The following is a 27,182-nucleotide window of genomic DNA, read 5'->3' on the forward strand; positions in this document are numbered from 1 at the left end:
TGTAAAATAGTACATTACGATACAATTGCGTAAAGAAGGAAGTTTGAAACGAGTGGTTATCAATTAAAACACGACCGAAGGGAGTGTTTTAGATCGACATGAGTTAAGAATTTCTTTTTCGCACGTGTATCGTACGACGTTTTTCAGTACAGATAGCCCTCCGAAGTTTCGACCTGCCTCTTGACTCCCTTCGGTCGTGTTTTAATTATCGCCACTCGTTTCGAACTTCCTATTTTACGCACTTGTATCGCAATGTACTATTTTGTGCCTGCGTTTTGATTACGATGGTACGTTATGAGATATTATAGGTACCTATCCTTTATAAAATGGTTCCTGGGAGGTGGTTACTATCAAATTTTATTGACTTAGGATACCAGATAACTTTCGGATCGAAAGAGTAAACTTATGGTTCATTTAGGAGTTAACTTACTTGCCTCCGCCAAGGCACAGTATAATAAACAGTTTACTATCGTGGCGAACGTGTTAAAAAAATGAAACACTAGTGAAATGTCAATTACTTATAATTTTAGTCAAACAAATGCGTAATAATATATGTAGGCTTATGCTTAACCGAGGCGTTACGTGCAAATAGCGACGCGGGCCGGGAAGTTAAATTAACAAATTTATGCAGACGCATGTCACTACTATTATTACGAGGCCGGTATCACAACTAGCCAATGAATGGTTCTAATTATTACTTAGGTACTTCGTGGGCCCGCACACGTGAGACGCATCAGCTAACCGGTGCACCTGTAACCGGCACAGTAGAAAGCCGATAGCTAGGAGAATGTAAACTTCAAATACAAATATGTAATTAGCTAATACTCGTTTTCGATTGCTTTGCTGAGATATTGCTTTAATAAGATCTCCAATAACAAAGATAGGTATCATAATTGCAAAATTATCACAGCCTGTTATACTACCTAATACAAAAACATCATTTAGCGGTTGATATATTGTTTAATTCATCAATCAATGTGGTATCTATCTCAGCATGCGAAGCTACCGATGTTCTACTGTACTTGTTGGTATAATTCTTTATAAACAAGATGTTAATGTCAAAGTTATTACACAACAAAGAATCGCCATCGCCAGAAACAGCTACCTTATGGTAGACCAATATTTGCATGTTTATGAAAATAAGAGCCTTTTCTGCATCAAAAAACGTCCTTATAAAATACATTACATACGAAAAATATAAAAAGCAAGTATCTTAATAAAAGAAGTCCACGTCGAATGTATTTGCAAATGTGTTAGATAATTAATAATGGCTGAATGTCGAAATTAAATGTTTTTATAAAAATATATCACAGTAATTTTTGTCAGCCCAAACAATTATATTGTTTTTTGTTTAAATGTGAGATCGAAGAAACTCTTCTAGGTGGTATTATATAAACGTATGCGACGTTTCCTAAATTCTTGAAAAGTTTAATCGTCTTTGCAGTTAATACAATTACTAAAAGGATACTAACAAATGAACATGTGTATAAGGAATAAGATGATATGTATGACAGGTTCATGATGAACAATAATAGGTAGACATAAAGGCAGCGTTACAGGCTACAGAAATGACGATAAGGCGGAGTGCTCTACAAAAAATATACGAGTAGTGGGCGGGAAAGGATCGCAGCGATGAGTAATAGGTACAATTACCTAGACGACTGGCACGAATAAGGGCAAATTTGTTTTCTATATATTATTGTCATTTGAAAAATTTTATAAGAAAAGTGCCTACGTTTTTCTTGTAAATCCACCTAGACCAGAGGCCATCTGGCTTTGACACAAACCAAACCAATGCTTCATTGAAATATCAAGGTACACAACGTTAACAAGCAAGCCCTTGTCCGTGTCATATAATATCTAGGTGCAGAAATCATGCATTGGAGACGGTACTAGGCGACGTGTGATAGCGCCATCTGCAAAGCCTCCTTGTGTTCATTGCTCAGCTGCACCAGGCACGAGTTGAACAGTTCAGCATTACTCTGCAAAAAATATTTAAGGTTTCGTGATTATAATGGAAAGCTTTGGACGTCATGCTCCACGGCAGCGCCACCTTAGCTTTGATGAACATAAACATATGGGAAAATATCAATATAAAGTCTATAAAATTCTAGACTAGTTAAAAAAATATCTATGTTTCTAGTTTCGTCGTGAGCTCTTATACATTGTGGCGCTGCTGTAGAGCATACTCCACAGCAACGCCACCATAAAATATCAATTACTGCATATGGTACAGGCAAGTATGGCTTCAAATAATTTTATAACAATTCTTTATTGACCTTGCTTACGAAATCCCTACTTTTATTTTGCATTTAGGAAAATGCGACGCCACAAACCTTTTGTAAGAAATAATTATCGCAACGCCTTATTGAAAATCTCGGCAAAATTATTAGTGTGTTTGCCTTGATTTTTTATTAAGGCGCTGCGATAATTATTTGTTATAAAAGATTTGTGGCATCGTATTTTCCTACATGCAAAATAAAAGTAGGGATTTTGTAAGCTAGGCCAATATAGAATTGTTATAGAATTATTTGAAGCCATATACGTGCCTGTACCATATGCAGTAATAGATATTTTATGGTGGCGCTGCTGTGGAGTATGCTCTACAGCAACGCCACAATGTATAAGAGCTCACGACGAAACTAGAAACATAGATATTTTTTTAACTAGTCTAGAATTTTATAGACTTTATATAGATATTTTCCCATATGTTTATGTTCATCAAAGCTAAGGTGGCGCTGCCGTGGAGCATGACGTAGCTTTGGAGTCATCCTTTTCACCTCATAACTACAGGCGGAGGGGAAGGGGGCTCATTAAAATACGTATAATTCATCATTCGCGATGTAACACGAAATTTTAAGTATGATTTTTACCAATAACTAAAGTCAGTTTTGCTTTATTTTACTGAATTACCTTTTACCAAAGTTTTAAGTCCCTATACTGAACTTGTTCCCCATACATTTCATATCCCCCTTTCCATCTCTTTAACGGATAAAATCAAAATATATGCTGAAATTACTTGTCTATTATTCCAAGTTTCTAACATAAGAAAATAATAATTCCCATACATACTTCTTCTCTTTTAACACACTTGAGGCTAAAATGTAAAACACGCAGGTTTGTTAGTATTTACCTGAATTTGCCTGAGTAGGGCCACCATTTGCGCATAAACAGGGTTGTCGTCGGGCACGGCGTCCCGCAGGAAGGCCTCGGCCAGCAGCGCGATGACCCGCTGCGGCGCGTCGGGCGCCTCCAGCACCGGGTGCCCGCTGGCGGCCAGCTCGCACAGCAGCGAGTACACGTGCGGCGCTTCCTCCGTGTCTTCTACCACGGGGAGCCATGTTAACCTACAATTTATTATTTGCTTTAACACTCATTTGCCGTCTAGTTATTTAATCACATATATTTCACATGTTCTTTAATTTCGGTTACTAAAGTTTTAAAAGAACTCACCAATGCCTGATAATTTCATCCCTGTTGATTTTAGAATGGTTGTATTTGATAATTTTGGTGACCGCTGATATAGCGTTTTCGGTTGCATTAACTTTTTCAACAGAGCGTGCGTCAGGCTCGGAAACGATAGCTGCGAGTTGGGGTACTGCTCGAGCACACGCGTCTGCGAACTGTGGCCCACCAAATTGCGCCAGCACACCGCAACCGTACGCCGCCGCTTGTCGCACCTCCGCCTCCGCAGAGCAGAGACCGTTTAGCATCGGCTCGAGGAAAATGTCTTGGTACTTCACACATGCTGGACCTGAGACAAAAGGAAAATTAGGTACTCATAACGGTCTACAGAATAAGGGCCGGTTGCACCAGCATACTTTGACGCCCCCTTCATCGTTAAAGATGGCTCCGACGACCGTTAAGTCCATATTTGCGTTGCACCATGCCATCCGTCAGTAAAAGGGTTACGATTCATTTAACCGGTGCCAGAGCACTGGTTAACGGCTCGTATTAGGTAAATCTAGGTTATCTAGGAACCAAAATGGCAGCCAATGTTTTGAATTTGTCCCGTATTTTATTTATGCTTATTTTAAAATAATTTGAGCTATTAGCAATGTAAAATACTTACAAAACGTTTAAAACAGTAAAAATGTGGAAGTAACTAAACATAAAAAAGTGACAGTGACACACCAGAGTGGTTTTAAGGTTATTTTAATTGCGCGACGATTTGTGTTTGTAAACACCTTTAATTTAATTTATTTTGTTAATAAATGTGTGTGTTTATATTTAGATCGAGTGCAGAATGAGCTTCAGTTGAATATATATTATAATCGATCGATGCTGTAAGAAATTCACAAGTGCGTCCTATGAGATCAAAATTCGACAGCAAATAATGAAAACTATTTGTCGACAATACAGTCTTTAAAAGGGTCTTGGTATATTTGGAATCACGAATAAAATAATAAATATCCTGGAAAAAGTTGTGGATCCACTATGACATCCGAAATCAGGGCGAGAATAACGACAAACATTGTATAAAATCCGACCTTCAAAATCGTATCTCGCGACAGGAATCAACTTTCGTTTTAAACTATACACGTCCATGAGACATGCGAAATAAAGTATTTTAGTGTGAAGCAAATGTGTTGGGACAATCTACACAACTTTTAGGCAACAGCATAATAAGATATCAGTGAAAAAATGTAAAGAAAATGTTATTATAATATTTCTGTTCATACCTACTTATCTGTGTTTTATTTCTCCTTTTATAACTTTTTCATAAACCTATAATGCAAAAACTTTGCAGTAGTCAACTTAAATTATTTACATTTAACATGTTCAGTGCGGGCGTCACAAAGTTTGAGACCAAAATAATCCTCCTCCTATGTCAGTGACACAGCAAAGTTGACTTATGCCAGTGGCATAGGAATGAGAATTTATTTGTTTCTACCAGCATAGTGTAGGCTTTTAGTAAAACAGTGGGATGAATGTGAATTCATACTATTCATAAACACTCCGGGCAGAGAGATGCAATCTTGAGTTTGACTAGTGCAAAGGCAAAGTTGACAATCAAGCATGTATTTCAGCTAATTAAATACATAAAGCTAACCAACATGAAAGCAATACAGATTTTATATCCTAAATAGTAATGCAGACATAGTAAGTATCTGCTTGAAATTCACTTTACTTATACCTAGATTCTTGACACCAAAATGTTCTAACCATTTTAAAGTATTATTACCTACTACTAAAAATCCTCAAATTGTATTTCATAATTTGTGTTGCTGTGATATAAATGATGCAGCTGAACATTTCTAAAATAAACCAGTCTAAGATTTCATAAGTAGGCACATATAGTTCTGTACTTATTTTTCAGCATACTGTTGAGGGTGGGCTTGTGAATATTGTGGCATGTCAGAGCGTTATCAGACTTTTCAGTAGCAGTATATACATATAGGCAAAATAATTTCTAGTTGTGACATGCTAATTTGGAAACTTTACTTACTATTCTGGAAAGAAGAAATATACCTATGTGAAATTAAAACAACAGTAATTTCATGGGTAATTTATCTACACCTCAAAAAAAGGAAATTATAACTTGAATAAGCAGATAGTTATAATAAGAGTATAGTGGGAAACAATGACTATACAGGAAGGTAGATAAAATCCTGTATTGTTCATGAATAAAGTACTAATTATCATAAACTGTGACACTAGATAAGTTAGAAAGAAAGAAATATCAATTTCAATTGGTTTATTGCACTCATGTTAGTATACAGTTCTTAAGATTATTACAGTTCCACATGAACCCTATTATTATAGGTAGGACTTTATTTTTACACAGATTGACTGAGTTCCATGATAGCTTAATAATGCTTGTGTTGTGGGTTACTCAGACAATAATATAATTATGTAAACACTTGATTACATAGAAAACTTACATACTCTGGAAAAAATGTGTCTGCCAGCCACATTTAAACTATCGGTGCTGTTCTCTAACATGTGAATAAATGGATTGATCCCAATAGATGCCAGCCTCAAACATATTGCAGTGAAAATGTGGTCTTTAGAATAAACATTCAATTTCCAATTTTATAACCACAATTTTTAATGGGTTGGGGTCTATTAGTGGAGACTGTATAGTCATTTGGCACATACAAAAATATATTTTATTAACAAAATTGAAATTCTGATTTTCTTCCAGACTTCCAGTTAATTTCATAGTATAATTTGTTGATTTCTAGAACAGATTCACTTGTAGAACTTTCATCTTGTAGTCCATATCAAATGGTGTAAATCAACTCTGAAAAGAAAGCAACATGTAACTTATTATTATATTTAGTACTTAATAATCCTTTTCAAACACAACAAAATTAAAGTAAAAGTACAAAAATAAACTTAAATGTCTGCTACTACAAACAGTTTTGTCATTAATCTTATTGGAAATTTTGCCATAGGCTGTGTGCTGTGTATGACATTGAACTTACCTAGTACTGCACCAAAAGTATGCTAATTTGTTTCATAGCTAGTTCACGGAATAAAGGCTTGGAAAGGATTTGGGTAAGAGGTCTGGTTATGTAATAAGCTACCTATAAGTATTATAATACTCATGAGAAAACTTGCCTGGTAATTGGTTCCTTCATTCCTTGTTACAAAGGCTTTTAGGTTGGAAATAGCCACTTGAAAGTCGTAGAGATGCGTCCTTTTCATGCGTCATGAATATACATTAACACTTTCGCTACCAAGAACCCGACTGTCGGGTACACCGCTCGTAGAAGCGTAGCCGATTACATGGGTTTCCCCGTATGTAGCGAAAATGTCGTAGCGCCGCGTAGAGCCCGGTTTCGAAAGTGTTAAAGATAACCACGAACACAAGTGTACATAAGTGGTGTAAATTGTTAAGAGCGTTATAACATTTCGGCGTCGGGCGAAATTAGGTATTTTACCCGCCGCGCGAGCCCAATATGCCGACCCTTTCTAGCACGTCTTATCACTCGCTCGCACTACAATAATGGACAAAACAATCTTGATCCTTTCTATGGAATTTTGATAACAACCACAATCTACTATCTCGATATAAACTTTTGGTTTCTAATAAACATTATTTTGTACGAAAATACGAGAATATAGCGCGAAATAATATCAATTATGTTAAAATTTATTTAAAAAATTAAAGTAATAATTATAAAAGTAGATCCCATCCCAAATATTTGCTTTTGTTATATGATAAGTATTAGAGTAAAGTATATATTAATATGATGATAAAATAAGACAAATACAATTCTAATTACTTCAAGGTGGTGCTCAGGGTCTGATGATGGAGCCAGATGGTGGTCACCAATACCAATGAACAATATGACTATACAACTTCGTGGTTTACATGTCATTCTAGCATTTTCACTTTCACATTTCAAGTGCATATACCACGAGTATAGGTTTTCGGGTGTGCTGATTTAAAAATTAATGACCGATTTGGAATCTGACATTGCTGACTGTCACTTTGACACAAAAGTCGTCATGGGTGTCGTAAAATAGGTTTTAGGGGGTGCTGATTCCAAAATTAATGACCAATGTGGAATCTGACATTGCTGACTGTCACTTTGACACAAAAGTCGTCATGGGTGTCGTCAAATAGGTTTGCGGGGGTGCTGATTCCAAAATTAATGAACAATGTGGAATCTGACATTGCTGAATGTCACTTTGACACAAAAGTCGTCATGGGTGTCGTAAAATTGGTTTTAGGGGGTGCTGATTCCAAAATTAATGACCAATGTGGAATCTGACATTGCTGACTGTCACTTTGACACAAAAGTCGTCATGGGTGTCGTCAAATAGGTTTGCGGGGGTGCTGATTCCAAAATTAATGAACAATGTGGAATCTGACATTGCTGACTGTCACTTTGACACAAAAGTCGTCATGGGTGTCGTAAAATTGGTTTTAGGGGGTGCTGATTCCAAAATTAATGACCAATGTGGAATCTGACATTGCTGACTGTCACTTTGACACAAAAGTCGTCATGGGTGTCGTCAAATAGGTTTGCGGGGGTGCTGATTCCAAAATTAATGACCAATGTGGAATCTAACATTGCTGACTGCCACTTTGACACAAAAGTCATCATGGGTGTCGTAAAATAGGTTTTAGGGGGTGCTGATTCCAAAAATAATGACCAATGTGGAATCTAACATTGCTGACTGTCACTTTGACATAAAAGTCATCATGGGTATCGTCAAATAGGTTTCCGGAGGTGCTGATTTGAAAATTAATGACCGATTTGGAATCTTGACATTGCTGACTGTCACTTTGACACAAAAGTCGTCATGGGTGTCGTCAAAAAGGTTTCCGGGGTGCTGATTCCAAAATTAACGACTATTTTGGAATCTCACAGTGCTAATTGTCATTTTGACACAAAAGGAATCATGGGTGTAGTCAAATAGTTTTTAGGGGGTACTGATTCCAAAATTAATGAAATGATTTAAAAAGTAATGACCGATTTGGAACCTGACATTGCACAGTACCCCTGGAAACCTATTTGACGACACCCATAACGACTTTTATGTCAAAGTGACAGTCAGCAATGTCAGATTCCAAATTGATCATTAATATTGAGATCAGTACCCATGAAAACCTATTTGAAGACACCCATGATCACTTTTGTGTCAAAGTGACAGTCAACAGTGTCAGATTCCAAATTGGTCATTAGTTTTCAAACACCTCCGGATACCTATTTGACGACACCCATGACGACTTTTGTGTCAAAGTGACAGTCAGCAATGTCAGATTCCAAATTGGTCACTAATTTTGGAATCAGCACCCCCTAAAACCTATTTTACGACACCCATGACGACTTTTGTGTCAAAGTGACAGTCAGCAATGCCAGATTGAACATTGGTCATTAATTTTGGAATCAGCACCCCCTAAAACCTATTTTACGACACCCATGACGACTTTTGTGTCAGAGTGACAGTCAGCAATGTCAGATTGAACATTGGTCATTAATTTTGGAATCAGCACCCCTAAAACCTATTTTACGACACCCATGACGACTTTTGTGTCAAAGTGACAGTCAGCAATGTCAGATTCCACATTGGTCATTAATTTTGGAATCAGCACCCCCTAAAACCTATTTTACGACACCCATGACGACTTTTGTGTCAAAGTGACAGTCAGCAATGTCAGATTCCAAATTGGTCATTAATTTTGGAATCAGCACCCCCTAAAACCTATTTTACGACACCCATGACGACTTTTGTGTCAGAGTGACAGTCAGCAATGTCAGATTGAACATTGGTCATTAATTTTGGAATCAGCACCTCCTAAAACCTATTTTACGACACCCATGACGACTTTTGTGTCAAAGTGACAGTCAGCAATGTCAGATTCCACATTGGTCATTAATTTTGGAATCAGCACCCCCTAAAACCTATTTTACGACACCCATGACGACTTTTGTGTCAAAGTGACAGTCAGCAATGTCAGATTCCACATTGGTCATTAATTTTGGAATCAGCACCCCCTAAAACCTATTTTACGACACCCATGATGACTTTTGTGTCAAAGTGACAGTCAGCAATCTGAGGTACTACATATTCGTAATCTGAAAGTAATCAAGTCAATAATTTCAGTTATTTTGAATCGACTATGATTCCGAATTATTGGTAATAGTAATGATTGTATAGATGATTAGTGATTCCTTTACATGTAATGGTAATTTACCGTTTCACTTGATTACATTACAAGTAATCTGACACCCAGTAGTGTCAGATTACAAAGTAAAATCAAGTAATCGTGTAATCCGGAATCGATTACGATTTCCCCATCTCTGGGTTTAGTTATATGGTTCATTGGTACTGGTGACCACCATCTGGCTCCATCATCAGACCCTGAGTACCACCTCTTGTCAAAGGTCTTGTTGAGACGAACCCAACGAGCCTAAACACGAAGTCGTTTACTTACATGGTTCACTGGTACTGGTGACCACATTCTGGCTCCATCATCAGATCCCGAGTACCATCTTGATGTGTCTTATCATCTTGACCGTATTGTAATTTTCACATTTTTATCATCACAACGTTGTAATACTTTAACATTCAAACATAACAAAGTATTACAAAAGCAAATATTTACGGATCTAGGATCAAATTCGTTGGTCGCTGTTTACACACACACAATGCGAGGATAGCCCGTGTAGAAACAAGGCGTCCGACCCACACAACAATAAATATTCTCGACGTTTGCGATGAAAACTCGGAGACCAAAGCGACATACGTCTCACCTGCTCGAGCTCCGGCGCGGCACTGAAATCGCAGGCGTCCGTCGCCGGTAAAATAGCGACAGGAAGGCTAGTTTTCAAAAAATTGGCAAAAAATCATGATAAAATATTATAACGACAAATGGATAACAGCAGTTTAAGCACATTGTGCAGATTATTTATATACTAAAATAACTTCGATAACATGTAGATTTTCGGAGAAATGATCACTTGTTTCGATGTATTTTCAAGACAGAATTGAGTTCGTTTTACTTTCAATTTCTCAATTTCAAAGGATTAAATGATAAATATTGTTTAATGGGCCTTAAGTACAAGATATTTGGAACTTAAATTTACCTCATTTATGAGAGTGATCTTATCAAATTGTACATAATAAGAGCTCCGAATTCTGTGCTTCACGCGGTTTTTCCTAAACGAACATCAGAAAAACAATCATTACTAATTGAAAAAGCTTTTTTTTTCATATGTTTTTTATTTAACCGACAGTTAATAAGATGTTCTAACTGAAACAAGTACTTTCACTGTCTTTTAGTATGAGTAAAGTGTACAATTTTGTCGATAAATATTGTGCATTTTACAATATATCGCCTTTTTTTGTCATAGCGCTCTTAAATATTTCGATAAGAGCTGCAAAGAAAGTTTAGTTTGCGCCTAAGTTTTTTTTTAAATAAAGATTTTGACATTTATATGATTGGGTTGCTATATGAAAAATCAATTCTACCATAAAAATGTTGGTAGGATTTCATTCACGACCTGGCATCACAGTTAGCGGTTACGTTCAGTAATTTTTGGGTTGGTGCAACGCAATTCATTAACAAATCGTTAAGTCCCCCACGTAATCGGTAAAATTTTACGAACAGAGCCTACATTTACAGGTGGTTTGGTGCAACTGGCCCTAAGAGTTATGTAATAAATCACGTGTCAATGAAAGCATACCTCCGAACTCGATGACATCATCAAATATACAAATAGCCCATTGGCGGTCGGAGTAGGGGCGACCGGGCGCCATGAGCCCCACCAGGTGCGGCAGGAGCGTGTCGAGGTGCGGGAAGAAGCTCTCGCGGTACGCGGAGAGCAGCGCGTGCAGCACGTCGGCCACTCGCGACAGCCCGTATACGTCCTCGTTGTCCTCGTCGGCTAGTTGCTCTTCTACCACCTGTCACATCCTTTATCATGTAATTGCTTCAATGCTAGTGACCCAATAGTCGGGTTCAACACGTTTTAAATTGATCAAGCATCAAAACTATATTATGAATGTAGGGCTATGTAGACTTCCAAAAATACTCAAGAAATACAATTAACACACAAATATCCTAAATCTGATGAAAATTATTGCTTACAGATTTATAGAATATGGACAACAAATTAGTTTTATTGCCTTAGTTAAATGAAAATCTAAACCCTAATAAAACTATGAATACCTCGTCATAATCTTCGTCCGCACGCTTTTGTCTTCGTTCTGTAGCGCGCTCAAAATGCTCAGTTAGCAATTTATTAAGGATACGAAGCACTTCTGCCATCGTCTCTTCACCAAGACATCCTGTGCCCAGAAGTTCTATGCACTATAACAAAATGTGAAATTAGTTAATATTATCTTTATCTTTTGCAATTACTTTTATTTTTTAAAGCGTTTTGTAAAATCTAACCTTGGCCAAGCTGTTGAGAAGTTCGACTTGCACTTCTTGCTCTGGTTCAGAATCAATAGCCTTAAGCAGCTCTGGCAGAATGTAAGCCCACATGCCCTCTATATACTGATGTCCCCTGATGCGGGCGCACTCGAGCAAGTAGGGTAGAGACTCGGCGGCCGCCGTGCGCACTCCATCGTGGAAGTAGAACTTCAGCATCGGCACCATCAGCTTGACCACATCCTCGGCGTACTCGGCAAACGCTTCCTTCAGCTCGCGCGCGTAGCACACGAGCATGTCGCACGCGGAGGCTTTATCTTCAAGCCCTGACAACATTTTTTAACTACTTAGTATAAATATCCTAATATCAATCTAAATATATAAAAGAAGAAGCTGACTGACTGACTGACTGACTGACTGACTGACTGACTGACATATCAACGCACAGCCGAAACCGCTGGTCCTAGAGATTTCAAATTTGGCACGTAGGTTCCTTGTATAGTGTAGAGGAGCACTAAGAAAGGATTTTCCAAAATTCACCTCCTAAGGGGGTCAAATGGGGGTTCAAAGTTTGTATGGGGAAACAAGATTAGTTTGACTATTTTATTCGAAACTTCACAGGAAGATTCCTTAAGACATAATTATGACTGAATACGTGTTTCAGGTTTTTTGAAAATTTAACCCCTAAAAGGGTGAAAAGGGGGTGATAAAGTAAAAAAAAAAATATGGGTATCGTTTTATGATTAATCGGGTCGCTATCACGATAAATACAACGCTTTTAAAATATAACGAGGCGGAAGTGAAATATCTTCTCCCCTGTTATAGTGCAATGGGGTTTAAATATCAAAAAATATATAAAAAAAGAAACTGACTGACTGACTAACTGACATATCAACACACAGCCGAAACCGCTGGTCCTAGAGATTTCAAATTTGGCACATAGGTTCCTTATATGGCGTAGAGGAGCACTAAGAAAGGATTTGTCAAAATTCTCCTCTTAAAAGGGTGAAATGGGGGTTCAAAGTTTGTATGGGGACACAAGATTAGTTTGACTATTTTATTCGAAACTTCACAGGAGGATTCCTAAAGATATATGACTAAATACATGTTTCAGGTTTTTTGAAAATTTGACCCCTAAGGGGTGCAAAGGGGGTAAAGTCAAAAACACAATATGGGTATCGTTTTTATGGTTTATCGGGTCGCTGATCACGATAAATACAACGATTTTAAAATCTAATGAGGTGGAAAAGAAATTTTCTCCTCTGTTGTTGAGCAACAGGGTTAAAATATCCAAAATAGCCATAAGTATAGGTTTAGTTTTTATCTTTACTTCTGGTTCAAGAGATTTCAAATTGACACGGAAGTTCCTTAGAGGAGCACTAAGAAAGGATTTTTCAAAGTTCACCTCCTAGCATGATAATTTGACAGGGGCAAGGACAGGGACAGGGACAGGGTCAGGGACAGAGACAGGAACGGGATAGGGTTAGGGTTAGGGATAGGGTTAGGGTTAGGGACAGGGATAGGGTTAGGGATAGGGATAGGGATAGGGACAGGGACAGGGTCAGGGACAGGAACGGGATAGGGTTAGGGATAGGGTTAGGGTTAGGGATAGGTTTAGGGACAGGGACAGGGACAGGGACAGGGACACGGACAGGGACAGGGACAGGGACAGGGACAGGGACAGAGACAGAGACAGGGACAGGGACAGGGATAGGGATAGGGGACGGGGATAGGGGAGGGACGGGGACAGGGACGGGACGGGGACTGGGTCGGGGACAAGGATAGAGATAGGGCCGGGGATAAGAATAGGGATTGGGGTCGGAATAATCGGTCGGCAATCGATATTTAGGCAGTGTAAAATTCAGGTGGCTCAGTGGGAAGGGATTAGTAAGTAGGCATCGGCGAGTATCCTGCATCCGTAATAACTATTACATTCAATGTGCTGTAAGAAGATCGTTGTTTGCTTGCCTTTCATATGTTTACGTTTGCAATAAGTATAAGCAAAATGGAAAAAATTGTAAGCGATAATGCAAGGAAGTACTTTTTACCCTACCGACCATAGCGTCGAGATACTGGCTATGTGGGTTGTATGAAGTTTCCCCTAATAAAATAAAAGTGTAAATAGGTAGTTGTGAAATGTGTAGAGGGCTACTATCTGACTTCCATCCTATGAAGGTTGGTGTTAGCGAAATCCTCTAACTAATTGATATTGCATATTTTGGCAGTGACACACTTGGAAACTAAAGTGTGCACGTAACAATATGCCCGCCTTAAGAACACAGGAGTATTAGTACCTGCAGTTTTGATGCCAAAGTTCTGTTGCTCTCCAAGAGAGATGAAGTGCCAATCGAGATTGCCCTCGATAGTCTCGAGGTCGTCGTTGTCGAGCAGAGCCACCTCCGGCTTCATGGCCGCCGTGCGCATCACTGGCTCCATTACCATGGGCAGGTACTGGGCGAAGTTCTTGCCTAAAATTAACATTTTTCGTTAGCACAGTTTCTTTTTTTACTCTAAGAACGTCAAGCTTATTAAATATATCGCGCTAATGCAAACGAGATGCTAATGAATTTAAAATAGGATGGCTTTGGCTGTCAAAGAGTTTCTAAAAATGATATACCCACCCATAATCCTGCAAATTCGTGACCAAGCTGATATAAGGAATGAAGTTTGCGGGTCATCGGCAGGCAACTGCTCGCCCTCAGTGTGGGTCTTCAGAAGAAGATCCATTACATCAGAAGCATCTGCTAAGAATTTTTCTTCACCTACAGCCAAACCTGTGACAAAAGAATGATTTCAAGTAAATATGGATATATATAATTAAATTTCCAAAAAAGCACTGAACAAGTGAATACGCACTGTCAATGTTCTGAAGTGATAACTAAAATGGTAATAAGATTAAGGGCCGGTTGCATCAAACCGTCTGTGACAGTGTTTGTTAAATTTTATTGTATGGGAAGTTCCATAGACATCTGCTGCGTGACGATGATGCAACTGTCAAATGTGGTTGATGCAACTGGCCCTAACTGTCTGTTATGTTCATAAACTAATTTAGACCGTATGGATATAATTTGTTGTCATGAGTGAATAAACATTCAAATAAAATGGGACGTTTTCAAGCAATATTGAAAGTATTATAATTTTATAATAATAATAATAAGGACTGCCAGCAACGGACGCTGTTATTCTGCCACCACCAGATTTATAGCTAGCTAACTAATAACTAACAGTAAAAACATTAACGCCATTTCGGACAGGATAGCATAAACTGAACAAATGCAAGGTGTGTGGAATTAGGTAAGGTTAGGTTTATATAATTTGATATCTTACCAATAAGACTAACACATTCAATGGTTTTTCCTCGGAGCATCTTGAGCTCGGCTGTGGTCGCATTAGCGATAATATACTTAAGGCACGGCATGAAGCGGTCGTAATGCGGCACGAAATCTTTCTCAACTGTGTCAGCAATAGAAGCAATTGTAGTCACAATTTGTTCAAGTACGAGTTTTCTGCCGTGTTCAATCAACTGAAACAGAATTGACAGCTTTGTATGTCTATTTACAGATTTTAAACCACTTGCGCAGTACTGTGGCAGCTCATTACTATAAATGTAAGTGTGTAAAAAATATTTTTCAACATTGCAGAAAGTTTGCATTTGGGTCTGTCCAACCAAGAATGTTTGTGAACAGAGTTAATGAGTACTCTAAAAAGAAAACTCAGAATTTCTGTCACAAATAATCTACCAATGCTATGGAAGTGATGCACCTAAGAATAATAGTGTATCACTAACGAACATTGGCACAACTATAATTAATTTGTATATATATATTTACCTCTTTAAACTTAGCAGTTAAAATAGCTTCCAACTTGTTCATCAATGGATCCAAATACAGAGTTAAAATTGGTTTCGGGCAATCTTCACTGAAGTTAACCAAAGCAGCAGCAGCATGAGCCTGTTTGGAAGAAAACACATTAATATTTTAAATACTAGCATTATTAGCACCTTGCATACTTGCAGAATAAGCGATTTATTAATAATACCTGAACACGCGGGTTTCCGTTGTCGTCGAGCACTGGGAAAAGTCCGGGGACAACTTTGTCGTGGAATTTCTTTTCAAACACTGGCGCAAAATCTGTCGACATCTGCCCCACAGCGTTACAAGCGGCGTAACGTACGCGGGGGTGCTGCAAAGAAAAACCTAGGTCATTTCCCAAGTAGCATAGATAATGTGGTAAAATGACAGAATCAATTCAAAGCAACTCACAGGATCGGCCAGGTAGTTGAGTACCGCAGATACAACTTGGTCAAGCATCTGTTCCATTTGCTTGTGACAGCCTTCGCCAGCGGAGGAGACCGCCATGAGCGCCGCGTGGCGCCGCCGCCAGTCCTCGGACTGCAGCATCACGGGCACCGCGCTTACGATCAGCCCGAGCATTATCTTCCCGCCGAGACCGCAACACATGCGATCGAGTGCCGATTCGGCTACTACGTTGTTGCTGGAACATCAAATGCTTACTGAACATATCTATTTATGAACAAATTTTATGGATACAATAATGGATAAAATTGTTAACAAGGGACTGACATCCAAATGAATATGAATCATGAGAATGCTAATTATCTTGTGATTTTTACTGTTTGTAAGATTTTGAAGACTGCACTTTGTTATGCAGTCTATAAAGAAATCTTACACATTACAAAATTGTTGTTCTCAAAGAAAGAGATGAAAAACGATGCTTACTTCTCGTTATCGTCATCAGCGACTTCATCCTCCATGGCCCACTCGGGCTCGTCCTCGATCTCGCACATCATCTCCAGCACGAGCGGCGTGAGCATGCGCACGGCCATGGGCACCTGCTTGCGCACCATCGCCGGAGCCGTCTCGCACAGCGTTACCATCACTTCTAGAGCAAGCTGCCTCCATGTGTCTTCTTGATCTTTGTCCCCAACCATCTATCAAAACCAAATATATTCAATATCCAGACAAAACAACTTATAATATCAACATTTCAACAATTAATGCACAAAGAAGTAAGTCATACATTAGCACTTTGCCAATATTACAGCACATACCTTTATGGCCACTTGTGAAATATTCTCAAGTTGTGGTCGCAAAAATTTTGGTGCAGATTCTGCCAGTTCAATCAACACTTTCAATGCTGAGTCATCTTCAGCTTTCTCCATTGATTGTACGACAACCTGTAAATGTATATATAGTTAACATCCACATTAATATTTCTAAAGTACAAGATGAAATAAAAATCAACAATCACATAAAATATACTCCGAGGCAGGTTTTGTTAAACTTTTTGTAGTCACAGACTATATTCACAATTTAATTCTTGCTGACCTGCTGTCAAAAAATATTTTCGGAAAAGTACACTTATGTTTCATCAAGTAGTTTAGGGAGTCGGCAACCCTATTTTAATAAACCCCTTAGATTAGGAACTTTCAACTTCATACCTGCATCATTGGATCAAGTAAATCACTTAAATGTTTCTGAATTGCAGGTTCCTTGTCATGCAACAAGATAAAGGCACCAACAGCTTTGACAGCCTGCACCCTGAGAGCCTCAGATTCAGTTGGTTGCAAGGCTGTGAATAGCATTCTCTTGATAGCATCTAAATTCTGGTTTTGTAGATTTCCAAACACTCCTGGTACTGAGCTGTAATGAGAATATCACTAATAATAAATAAATAAATAAATCTTCCCCAAATATATCAAATACATGTTTGATATACTACCTACCTGTGTAACATGAGGAAACTGAATGTTTTAACAGCATATGAAATGAAATGAAATGATAATACTATACCTGATAATCCTGATCACATTTTCAAGACTTAAAAAATGTCATACATTTTTCTGCATTTCGCCTAGTTTTAGAATTATTACAATTTAAAATAATAAACAACTCATTATTGTCTCTTAGTAAAAAAAAAATATTTTTTGGTGACAATTACATTATGGGAAATAATTTAACTATCCTTATTGATAAATGTCAGCAAAAATTATCAAACAGCACCATGCAGAAAGTCGGTTCTAAGTAAAAGTTTTTTTGCCAAAATTTACTTAAAACTAATAATTTTCCTTTTTTTGGCCTTAGGAATGCTTGCTCAAAAGCTTTTTGATACCTCATGTTACACTATGTATATACATTTATGTACTAACCGAAGTTGACTTTAGAGAGCCTTACAATACAAATTATTTATATGTAGCATTACAGACAGGCTAGTGCAGAGAGAGACAGATCTGGTATGTAATGTGAAAACACAATAATACATAAATAATTAGTAAAGGAACTTACGTAAACATTCGAATACCGGCTTCTTTCATGTTAGAGTCTTGCGCATTAGCACATGTGAACATAAACTGTAGGAACTCAGGCCATTGGTTTGCCCCATCATCATCAAGGTGACTTCTGGCCAATTCAGACACTACATCACATATCTGTAAAAAAACAGGGTTTTTAAGTTCCTAAAATTAGACTCCATTACATAACTCTTGCACAGTTTTGTGATTCATACATTGTCAGTATGAGTCAGCAACACTTAGAAACCCTTAGTGTAGTATAGTACCTATCATATTTTCATGCAAACCTATGGAGTGTTATTGTCCTGTTTTAGTCAGTGTCAGTATAAAAAGAACTGAAGTGGCATGACAAATAGAAACATTTCTGAGCTAGTGCCCCACACATCTCCAATTCAATGGTCACATCAGATGATCAGTGCTTTAAGTCACCAGCATCATGGTGGGATGAGACCATTATGTGGCACTTCATTCCTTCTTTGGTTCTGTTCTTGTTCTGTTATAATGAGTGTCCTGCTTGGTGCTCACAAATAAAAAATATTCTATTCTATCTGTAGCTACTATGAATTATTTCGTAAATTGCAGAAGTGGTAAACTTTAATGTTAGACTATGAATTTAATAGAATCAATTAGGAATCATATTTGATTTACATGATATCTAGGAATCCAAACTTAAGCTTGATGGGGAGGTATCTCAATAAGAAAATGAAACACTACAAATGCAGATTTTGTTGTTACTCACTTTTCGGCGTAACTGTTGGCTGAGATCCATTTGTATAGTGAGAAGAAGCTGTTCTCTGAGCAGTTTCTGCTGTTCAAATGGCAGCTTTGGGAAGAAGTCAAAGAAGTCTGCACTGAAGAGTCGCCGCAGCAACACAGCTGCGGTTTGACGGCCTTCTTCACTGACATCAGCATTTTGTATAGCGCCCACTAAATACACTACTTTTGTCTCAGTTGCAATATTGTTGTATGCTTCCTAAAGTGCAAATAAATATTTTTTTAATTCAACAGACAGAAAAATTGGTAAGGGTCAGAAAGCCCAAAATTGTAATTTTTTAAAAACTTAACCCTTGATAACCAAATAATACCCTGATATGTGGGAATTAAGCACATTGTGTTGATAATTATTTTCAGTACTGACTATACATATACATACTGTTAATAATAATAATAAAAATACTGTTCTTAAATAATATAAATGTTAGCAAGGGACTGACATCCAAATGAATATAAATCATAAGGAAGCTAATTATCTTGTTTGATGCTTTTTGTAAGTTATTCAAGGCTACACTGCAATAGTTTAGTGCAGCCTCAAAAGAAAACTTACACTTTGTTAATGGACACAATTATAAAGTCAAATAATTTATACGTATAAAATATATGTATTGTCACTAACAAACAAATCAGCTAAGTAATTATCAGTTTTTAATGTAATGTGTAAAAAGTGTGATACCTACACCCAAGCGATTCAGTGGTACAGCAACCTAACCTCCTACAATCTGTTTTGTAAGTTCATTAATCCTACATTTATATTACAACTGAATGTGTTAAATATTAACTATAAAGAGAAAAGATCACCTACCTAATATAATCATTTCATTACATATAAGTGCCCAAAACACAAGTTTTACTAAAATTAAACTTTTAGCAGTAAGACAAAACACTATTGAATAAACTTAACGATATATACGTTAGTTTAATGTCTAATATTGACCTGAAGTAATCCAACAAGTATTTTTAATCATTCCTACACAACCTTTATTATAATATACATCATCAACATATCCAATAACTAAACCTAATACAACAGGATATTACAGGACATGTAAATAAATACTTCTAACTTATACGAAATATAAATCCAACAATATTGGTCTAATGCATTTTATAACGCTTATCGAAGTTCTTAAACACGGCTTTCCAAGTTAGTGGAAATTAATGCCACGCGTTTGATAAGTACTGTTGAAACTACTTATCAAAGTAACGGATACAGAATGCTAAGCTGGAATTTGCTTTATAATCATAAGCACGCCACACAACTTAACTACTAAGCAGTAATTAAAGATATAAAGTTTGGTTAGACTATGAGAACGTGCAAAGATCCTCCATGACCACGTTTTGACACGAGGCTATGACTGCTTGTTAACTACAAATATATTCATACAGAATTAGTGTTAGCTCTGAGAGTGCATTAATCTCTATAAATTAAAGTTGAAACATACCTCTGCTTGGGATCGAATGTCATTATCTGTAGATAGTAATGTATTTAGTAACTGGTAAAATTGCGCTTGATCTCCAGCCATGTTGCGCCTCAAAAGAAAAGGCCCGTTCTTTTTTCTTTAAAAAATATGTTCCTATAACTCGAACGTGTTGCCAGTGCTCTAAAATAAAGATCCCCGTGTCTATGGTAGAAATTATTTTTTTTACTGATTAGTATAGGGATAACAGAATCTAAAATAGATACTGCACTCTTACACTTTTTTGCCGTACTAAGTTGAACCTTATCAGGTATAAAGAGAGGAGTCCATATTAGACTAGTGAAAACGGTTCACGTGAGAGGGCAAAGTTTAGGCTGGTGTCTCACTGGCACGTGTGGCCAAATGTGTGAATCAGTCCCTGTTTGACGAGCGTGTTCGCAAGGACCGATCGCGAACTACATAGAGATAGTCGAATGTATTTGACCCCATACAATTCACGACTCTTCACTTTCCCTACACTATCTCTTTCTCATATAAATAATAAAGCATGAAAAAGGCGGAAAAATTGAAAAATGTAGGGATCACCGGCCAGTCGACTTCATAAAAAGTGGTCGCTAGTTCGGTATATTATAGGAGAGATCAAAGAACATTGAATCACTACGGCCGATATAACACCGACCGTGATATCGAGTACCTCGACCAATGAAAATCATCGTACGAGATATCATCAATCATCTTATGCTTGCGGCACACTTTCCAGAAATCTCTCACACCCCACATGCGGAGCCCTATCGACTTATGAAAACGGTTCTCTGAATGCGGGCCCTGTGACACGCGTTCCAGAAATCTCTCGCACCCAGCCTGCGGGGCGGGCCCTACCAACTAATGAAATTGCGCCATGACGTTGGCGGACCAGCTAGGAACATACTACACGGACGTCCGTCGTCGCGCGACAATGAATATACACTTAACCGTGCAAACTATCGGTCGACGGTCGTGGACGTGGCCTTGAGCGCATGGACGTCCGATCGAAATCTGGCTCGCTGGATGTTTTGGTCAGCCGAAGCCATGTCTCGAAGACCGTTACATTGCGGGCTGTTGAGGGTTGAGGGTACATACAATTTTGCACAACCATCAAATACCGCAATGTAATAAAACTCGTATGCGAGTTCTCGTACCGTCTAAATGGGCCCTTAATCAGGCCTAAAACGTACGAAACCTTCAAGAACGCAAATGAAAACGAAAATTGGTATTACCACTTTATTGATCGGACCGTTAAATTCAGCCTCCAAATTGAACATGTTCCTTGTACAGTATTACCAATATCAAGTCAGCTATGAAGATACAGGCCGCTGCAGTACTAAGAAGAATTTTAGCCAGCATCTGTGCAAATACATATACAATATTAAACATATTTATGAAATTAATCAATCATTCACTAATAAAAATCTTTCATGGTATCTATGTAATGGTACTTATAAGATTATTTTCTTTAAACCTGTTTCCTGATTGGAACGCCAAGGGCTGAAAGCAAGTCTGCTACAGCTTGAGTCAGATCCCCAGCAGCACGCCAGCGAGTCCACAGAGTTATAGCATTAAGGATCAGTAAAAATGCCCCTGTGCAACATAAGAAGCATTGAACTAGAAGTCCCTTGATTCTACGTTCAGCAGATCCTGCACAAAGAGCTAATCCTGCAGCTACAATGAAATACGTTACTAAGACTCCACCAGACACAGATTGCTCCCAACGAAATACCCTCACTGAACGCAGATGCAACACAAGCAGCGCCACTAAAACTGCCATAACAGTTAAGCGAAGCATCAATAGAATAAAACGTATATTTTCTAGCTTGCTCGCGTCTTCTACTGCATTTAACATATTAAAATAAGTTAAATTGTTTGTATAACATATAAAGTAATAACTAAAGCAAAATTATACCCAGTAATGCTTAAAATTTTAAATTAAGGCAATGTAATATTGTATGATAATAATTTGTACTCAGGTTTTAGCTTGTCAAACGTTTTGATTGATGTATAAAGCCTGGCGTCCACTATGCTCGCCGAGTCGTTCTGCATTTCATATGAGACCGCCATTCAGAAGGCGAATCAATGAGACTCGACTCCGCGAGCCCAAAGAGCATTGAATCACTACGTTTATTAGCGTAGTGGGCGAGCCTAGTGGACGCTAGGCTTTAGTGCGTTTTCACATTATCCGATCCGATATCGGATGTAGGACCGATGATATCCTATACATTAAGGACGCCATCTTTGATTTTTCCCTTTGAAATCCTTCCGACATCCGATATCGCACGGAAGTATAACTAAAGCATATCGAGTCGGATAATGTGAAAATGCACTTAAGCCCCATATTAACCGCTTCGATCGATCGGACAGATATCGTGAACAATCGGTCGCATCGAAAGCGCCAGCCACACAGGAGGCGATCGATCGTTTACGATATCGTAACAGACAGAACTGACAGATCTGTCAGTGTCAATTGCATACAATTTTTTTTAAGATTATGAATTTTTAAGACTGTCAGTGTCAATTGCATACAATTTTTTTTAAGATTATGAATTTTTAAGACTGTCTGTGGGAAGCCTAACCCTGGGCGCACACGGAGGCGACAGTTGCACGGCGACATTTTTTGTCTCTGTCGTTACTACATGCGTCCAAGACAGAGACAAAAAATGTCGCCGTGCAACTGTCGTCTCCGTGTGCGCTCAGCCTAAGTCGTTAACAATGTTGAAATACACTGTCGATCGGCCGTTGCCATTAATCTGTTGCGACGGATCGTACAGATATATCGTATCGTGAATGGGGAGCTTAAGGAATTTTGATAAAAAAATAATCGGGTTGTTTATGGTATACATGTTTAAAATGTCACTGTCAAATCAAATGTGAACCTTGTCGGTCGATATTGTCGAAACCTTTAGTTTAAACTTATAATCAAGTTATAAATATCATACAATGTGTTTATGATTAGTTGGTATCAGAAAAAATATCACAATACCCAACACAATTTCCAAAGTTAATGTACAGTTGAATTATGGTGCGTAATATAACCTCTTTATTTCATAATATAGCGTAACGATGAACGGAATATTAACTACTCAGTATTTACAGGCGAGTTCAATTATCCTGGCTGGTCTCGGGATGGCTGCAGTCGGTTTTGCTGGCCGATACGTCTTAAAGCAGGTGCCTAATGCCTCTGTGAAATTTGCAGAAGCTGTTAAAAACTTGCCTAAATTTGATGCAGAATCTTTAGCTACATCAAAATATTATAAAGGTGGATTCGAACAGAAAATGACAAAAAGAGAGGCAGCTTTAATTTTGGGTGTGAGTCCTACAGCTAATAAATCCAAGGTTAGTGTGGATTATGTTGGAAAATATTTGTTAAATTGTTTAACTTTTTGAAGTATTAAAACATAATTGGTATTCTTTTCTTTTGTATTGCAGATAAGAGATGCTCATCGAAAAATCATGTTACTTAACCACCCAGATCGAGGAGGATCCCCACTCATTGCTGCCAAGATTAATGAAGCCAAAGATGTTCTGGAAAGTGGCAAATCATAACTTTGAATACTACTTCATATACCACCTATAAGTGTTAGGCTTTTCAGAAAGTAATTAACAGAGGCCAAAATTCGATCTCAGCTCATTAATCCTTTTCTAGGCATAGTATAATTTGACATCAAGAGTGATCTTTTCCATTCAGTGTTTTTTTTTTCAATTTCATATTCTAAGTACAAACTTCTCGGATATCAAGTGTTCCATTCTTTTCTTTATTGTAGAAATAAGTAATGGTTAAAATTACTTTTCTAATGTAGGTCAACCAGAGTCTAGCCTAGTTGGTATTGACCCTGCCTGTGAAGCCAGTGGTCCTGGTCAGGGCATTTCATTTGGTTTCAGGTGTTTACTACTTATTTTAAAGTATTTGTATATTATATTTATCTCTGTCTGAGTATATGTCAAATTGATTCAAAGAAAGTGCCTAAATATATCCATTATGTTCCACAATATTTTTTTTAAGAAAATCAATCATTCTGACCTCTGGTAATTATTTGAGTTAGACATGAATATATCCAGTAAGAGTAAACATGTGGTACAAATACTTTCTCATGAATGCTTCAGCATTGTTGCTGCAGACAGTGAATATGTACTTTGTTGGAGAACCTATATAACAGTTTGTAGATATTCATTTGTTTATATATTTTAGTGTTCAATGCAGATTGCATTTTATAAAGGTGTGTTATTAGAATTAACATCTGAAATAAATTCAATATCAACATTGAATATAGTTTATTTTATTTTATACCTTAATCATCATTCATGCCTTGAGCCTATTTTTCTTCACCATTACTGATCAGAAGTAGTCAAGGCTATCTAGGTATGCAAACAATTTCTTTGTTACTCAAAGACTTGGGTGAGAGTGTATACACTGTAATCCATTTAGCATTCCTAACAAGTTTTGAACCATAATCTACCTCAAACATTGTAATGACAATATGCAAGCTCAAAATGTGTAACAATCGAGCAATAAATTAGCACTAAATAGAACCTGGCTCCTGTAAGCTAAATTGCTAACATTCAGGTAATAAGAATGTGTTATATGGGTTTAATCAGTAAATTAAATCTGGATGCACTATTTTGCCATATTTAGGTTTGTACATGACCATTTTGCCATGATGATGATAAAAATAAATATCAGAACAAACATTTATTTAATTATACTGACAGCATGATACCCATATTTAATAAATATTACAAAAATAGTTTACTATTTACACTACTAAAGTGGAATGAAAATATTCCTTTTCATACTGCATGTAATATTTAATACATAATTTTGATGTATACATACATGTACTGAAATCTGTTTCATCTTTGTTCAATTAATTTAAATACCTAGGTATTTTATTTTCAATTTAATAATATACAGGATGTCCCAGAAGTACCGCGCCACAGTGACATTTCACATCAGAGGTAAGGCTAAGGCAGCTCAAGAGGACCCTAACCAACCTAAATGAGCTCAGTAAAATGTTTAGCGTTTTCGAGTAATTTCCAAAATTATTATTTTTTAGAATTGGCTTCCGACTAACATCTTTAGTTCTAGCATCCAATTTAAATTCTATAAACTTCTCTTATTGGTGTGTATCAAATCATGAATAGTTACTTTAGAAGCCAGATGTCTTATTTTGTCAGTATGTCACTAAATGGTCTCACTGTGGCGTGGTACTTCTGGGACACCTGTACATACTTTCTCATAAATGGTATCATCAATACACAACAAATTATCTTAGACATGAAAGTACCAAAAACGCCTGAGCGGCATTTCCAAGCACAGTTCGGAAAATTTTGTATGTGGGCAAATCAACTTTTTGACTGACTCAAATCTGTCCGTTGGTTTTAAATTTCATTGTAAAATTTCACCCTTAAATAATGGATTTCATACTTTTCACTTCGTGGTGTATGTTTCAAGGGCCTAACTGTTAAACCCAATAACGGTCGAGTTCTTGGTAACTCCAGAGACATTTTGAGTAACGCCAAAGGCACTCAAACTGTTGGTCAAAGTTGTCAAAAAGTTGATTTATCCATTTTCAATTGTACATACATATTTCTATGAAATACCATTCGCCGCCGTCGTCTATACCATGGTCCTGAGTCCTGACTGACATATTAGCTCGTCTTGCATTGCATGCATTTATATTAGATGGCAAGCGATTACCGTCGCACATGGACTCCTGCGAACCCGTACCTAAGTTAGTCATAAACATTGTTTGGCATAATAATCAAATTGCATTTTGTATTATGGACATAATGTTGAAAGCACACAAGGTAACTAGCGAACCTAGCTGAGAAATGAGGATTAAAATACTCAATGAGCTCACTGATTTTCCCGCCATTTCTTCCTTTGCATGCTGATTTTTATAGTATTCGGCTTCGTCAACGAGTAGAAGGGGGGCAGGGGTCCTATTTCAGCAATTCCCGTTAAGTTTGTACATTTGGATCACGTCTCCGATTTTGATAAAAATTGGTAGGCTGATAGAGTCCATGATGCTGAGCAAGATCCACTAGGTTTCCCAAAATGTCCTATGTAGTTTGTATGAAACCTTCCTTTTTTGTTACCAGATTTCTATACATTTTCGGTAACAAAAAAGGAAAGTTTCATACAATCAACTTAGGACATTTTGGGAAACCTAGTGGATCTTGCTCAGCATCATGGACTCTATCAGCCTACCAATTTTTATCCAAATCGGAGACGTGATCCAAATGTACAAACTTAACGGGAATTGCTGATTTCCGTTCTAATGGACGCGAGGTAAATGCGGACTACCAATAAAGTCATAAGGTATAATGTATCGAGTGTATTTTCGTTAGTCATAATTTGGTTTTTCTCAAAAACGCGTAACTTTTCAGGATTGCCATAAAACAAACCTAACCTAACCTATCTATAGGTGACCCTAATGAAACCGTTTCAGAATTATGACTAATGATAATCTGGCTAACAAAGGGATCCGTTTTAAATGTTATATTCATCAACTTTCTTGATTCTAAGATTATAGTATTCTATAATATGGGTTGTTAACGTTAGAACTATTAAACGTTATTCGTAACAAAGATTATGACTTATGAGGTTTATGCCTTAAAACTGTATGCAGAACAATCAGTAGGGCTTCAAAAAATATGCCTAGTAATATTTCTGGATAATTATTGTTATGCCTTTCAATTTTATACTCATCAACTTTATGACTTTTAAGGTTATGGCATCCAATATTATGGGTTGTTAATGTTAGTACCATTAAGCATTATTCGTAACAAAAATTATGACGACCCG

General features: G+C 37.4%; 3 protein-coding genes across 3 annotated transcripts; 1 reads left to right on the top strand and 2 right to left on the bottom strand.

Moving 5' to 3' along the window:
* Window positions 1–503: 503 nt before the first annotated feature.
* On the bottom strand, window positions 504–20,519 carry LOC125240833 (importin-5). Its single transcript, XM_048148969.1, has 18 exons — window positions 20,369–20,519; window positions 18,889–19,122; window positions 18,145–18,287; window positions 17,301–17,502; window positions 16,911–17,036; window positions 16,579–16,790; window positions 16,102–16,333; window positions 15,878–16,021; window positions 15,670–15,789; window positions 15,167–15,362; window positions 14,461–14,613; window positions 14,134–14,307; window positions 11,861–12,165; window positions 11,636–11,776; window positions 11,151–11,370; window positions 3,454–3,754; window positions 3,134–3,347; window positions 504–1,982 (listed from the first exon to the last, which is right to left on the bottom strand). Exons 1-18 carry the CDS (start codon window positions 20,447–20,449, stop codon window positions 1,893–1,895), a joined length of 3,288 nt encoding a protein of 1,095 aa, XP_048004926.1. The 5' UTR covers window positions 20,450–20,519; the 3' UTR covers window positions 504–1,892.
* A 1,071-nt stretch (window positions 20,520–21,590) lies between these two features.
* LOC125241832 lies at window positions 21,591–22,148 on the bottom strand. The gene is made up of 2 exons (XM_048150477.1): window positions 21,843–22,148; window positions 21,591–21,727 (listed from the first exon to the last, which is right to left on the bottom strand). The coding sequence occupies exons 1-2, from the start codon at window positions 22,146–22,148 to the stop codon at window positions 21,626–21,628; spliced, it is 408 nt and encodes a 135-aa protein (XP_048006434.1). The 3' UTR covers window positions 21,591–21,625.
* A 1,090-nt stretch (window positions 22,149–23,238) lies between these two features.
* On the top strand, window positions 23,239–24,640 carry LOC125241302 (mitochondrial import inner membrane translocase subunit TIM14). Its single transcript, XM_048149708.1, has 3 exons — window positions 23,239–23,396; window positions 23,471–23,710; window positions 23,804–24,640. The coding sequence occupies exons 1-3, from the start codon at window positions 23,394–23,396 to the stop codon at window positions 23,918–23,920; spliced, it is 360 nt and encodes a 119-aa protein (XP_048005665.1). The 5' UTR covers window positions 23,239–23,393; the 3' UTR covers window positions 23,921–24,640.
* Window positions 24,641–27,182: the final 2,542 nt, after the last annotated feature.

The sequence above is a fragment of the Leguminivora glycinivorella genome, chromosome Z (genome assembly GCF_023078275.1).
Source record: "Leguminivora glycinivorella isolate SPB_JAAS2020 chromosome Z, LegGlyc_1.1, whole genome shotgun sequence".
NCBI classification, from domain to species: Eukaryota; Metazoa; Arthropoda; class Insecta; order Lepidoptera; family Tortricidae; genus Leguminivora; species Leguminivora glycinivorella.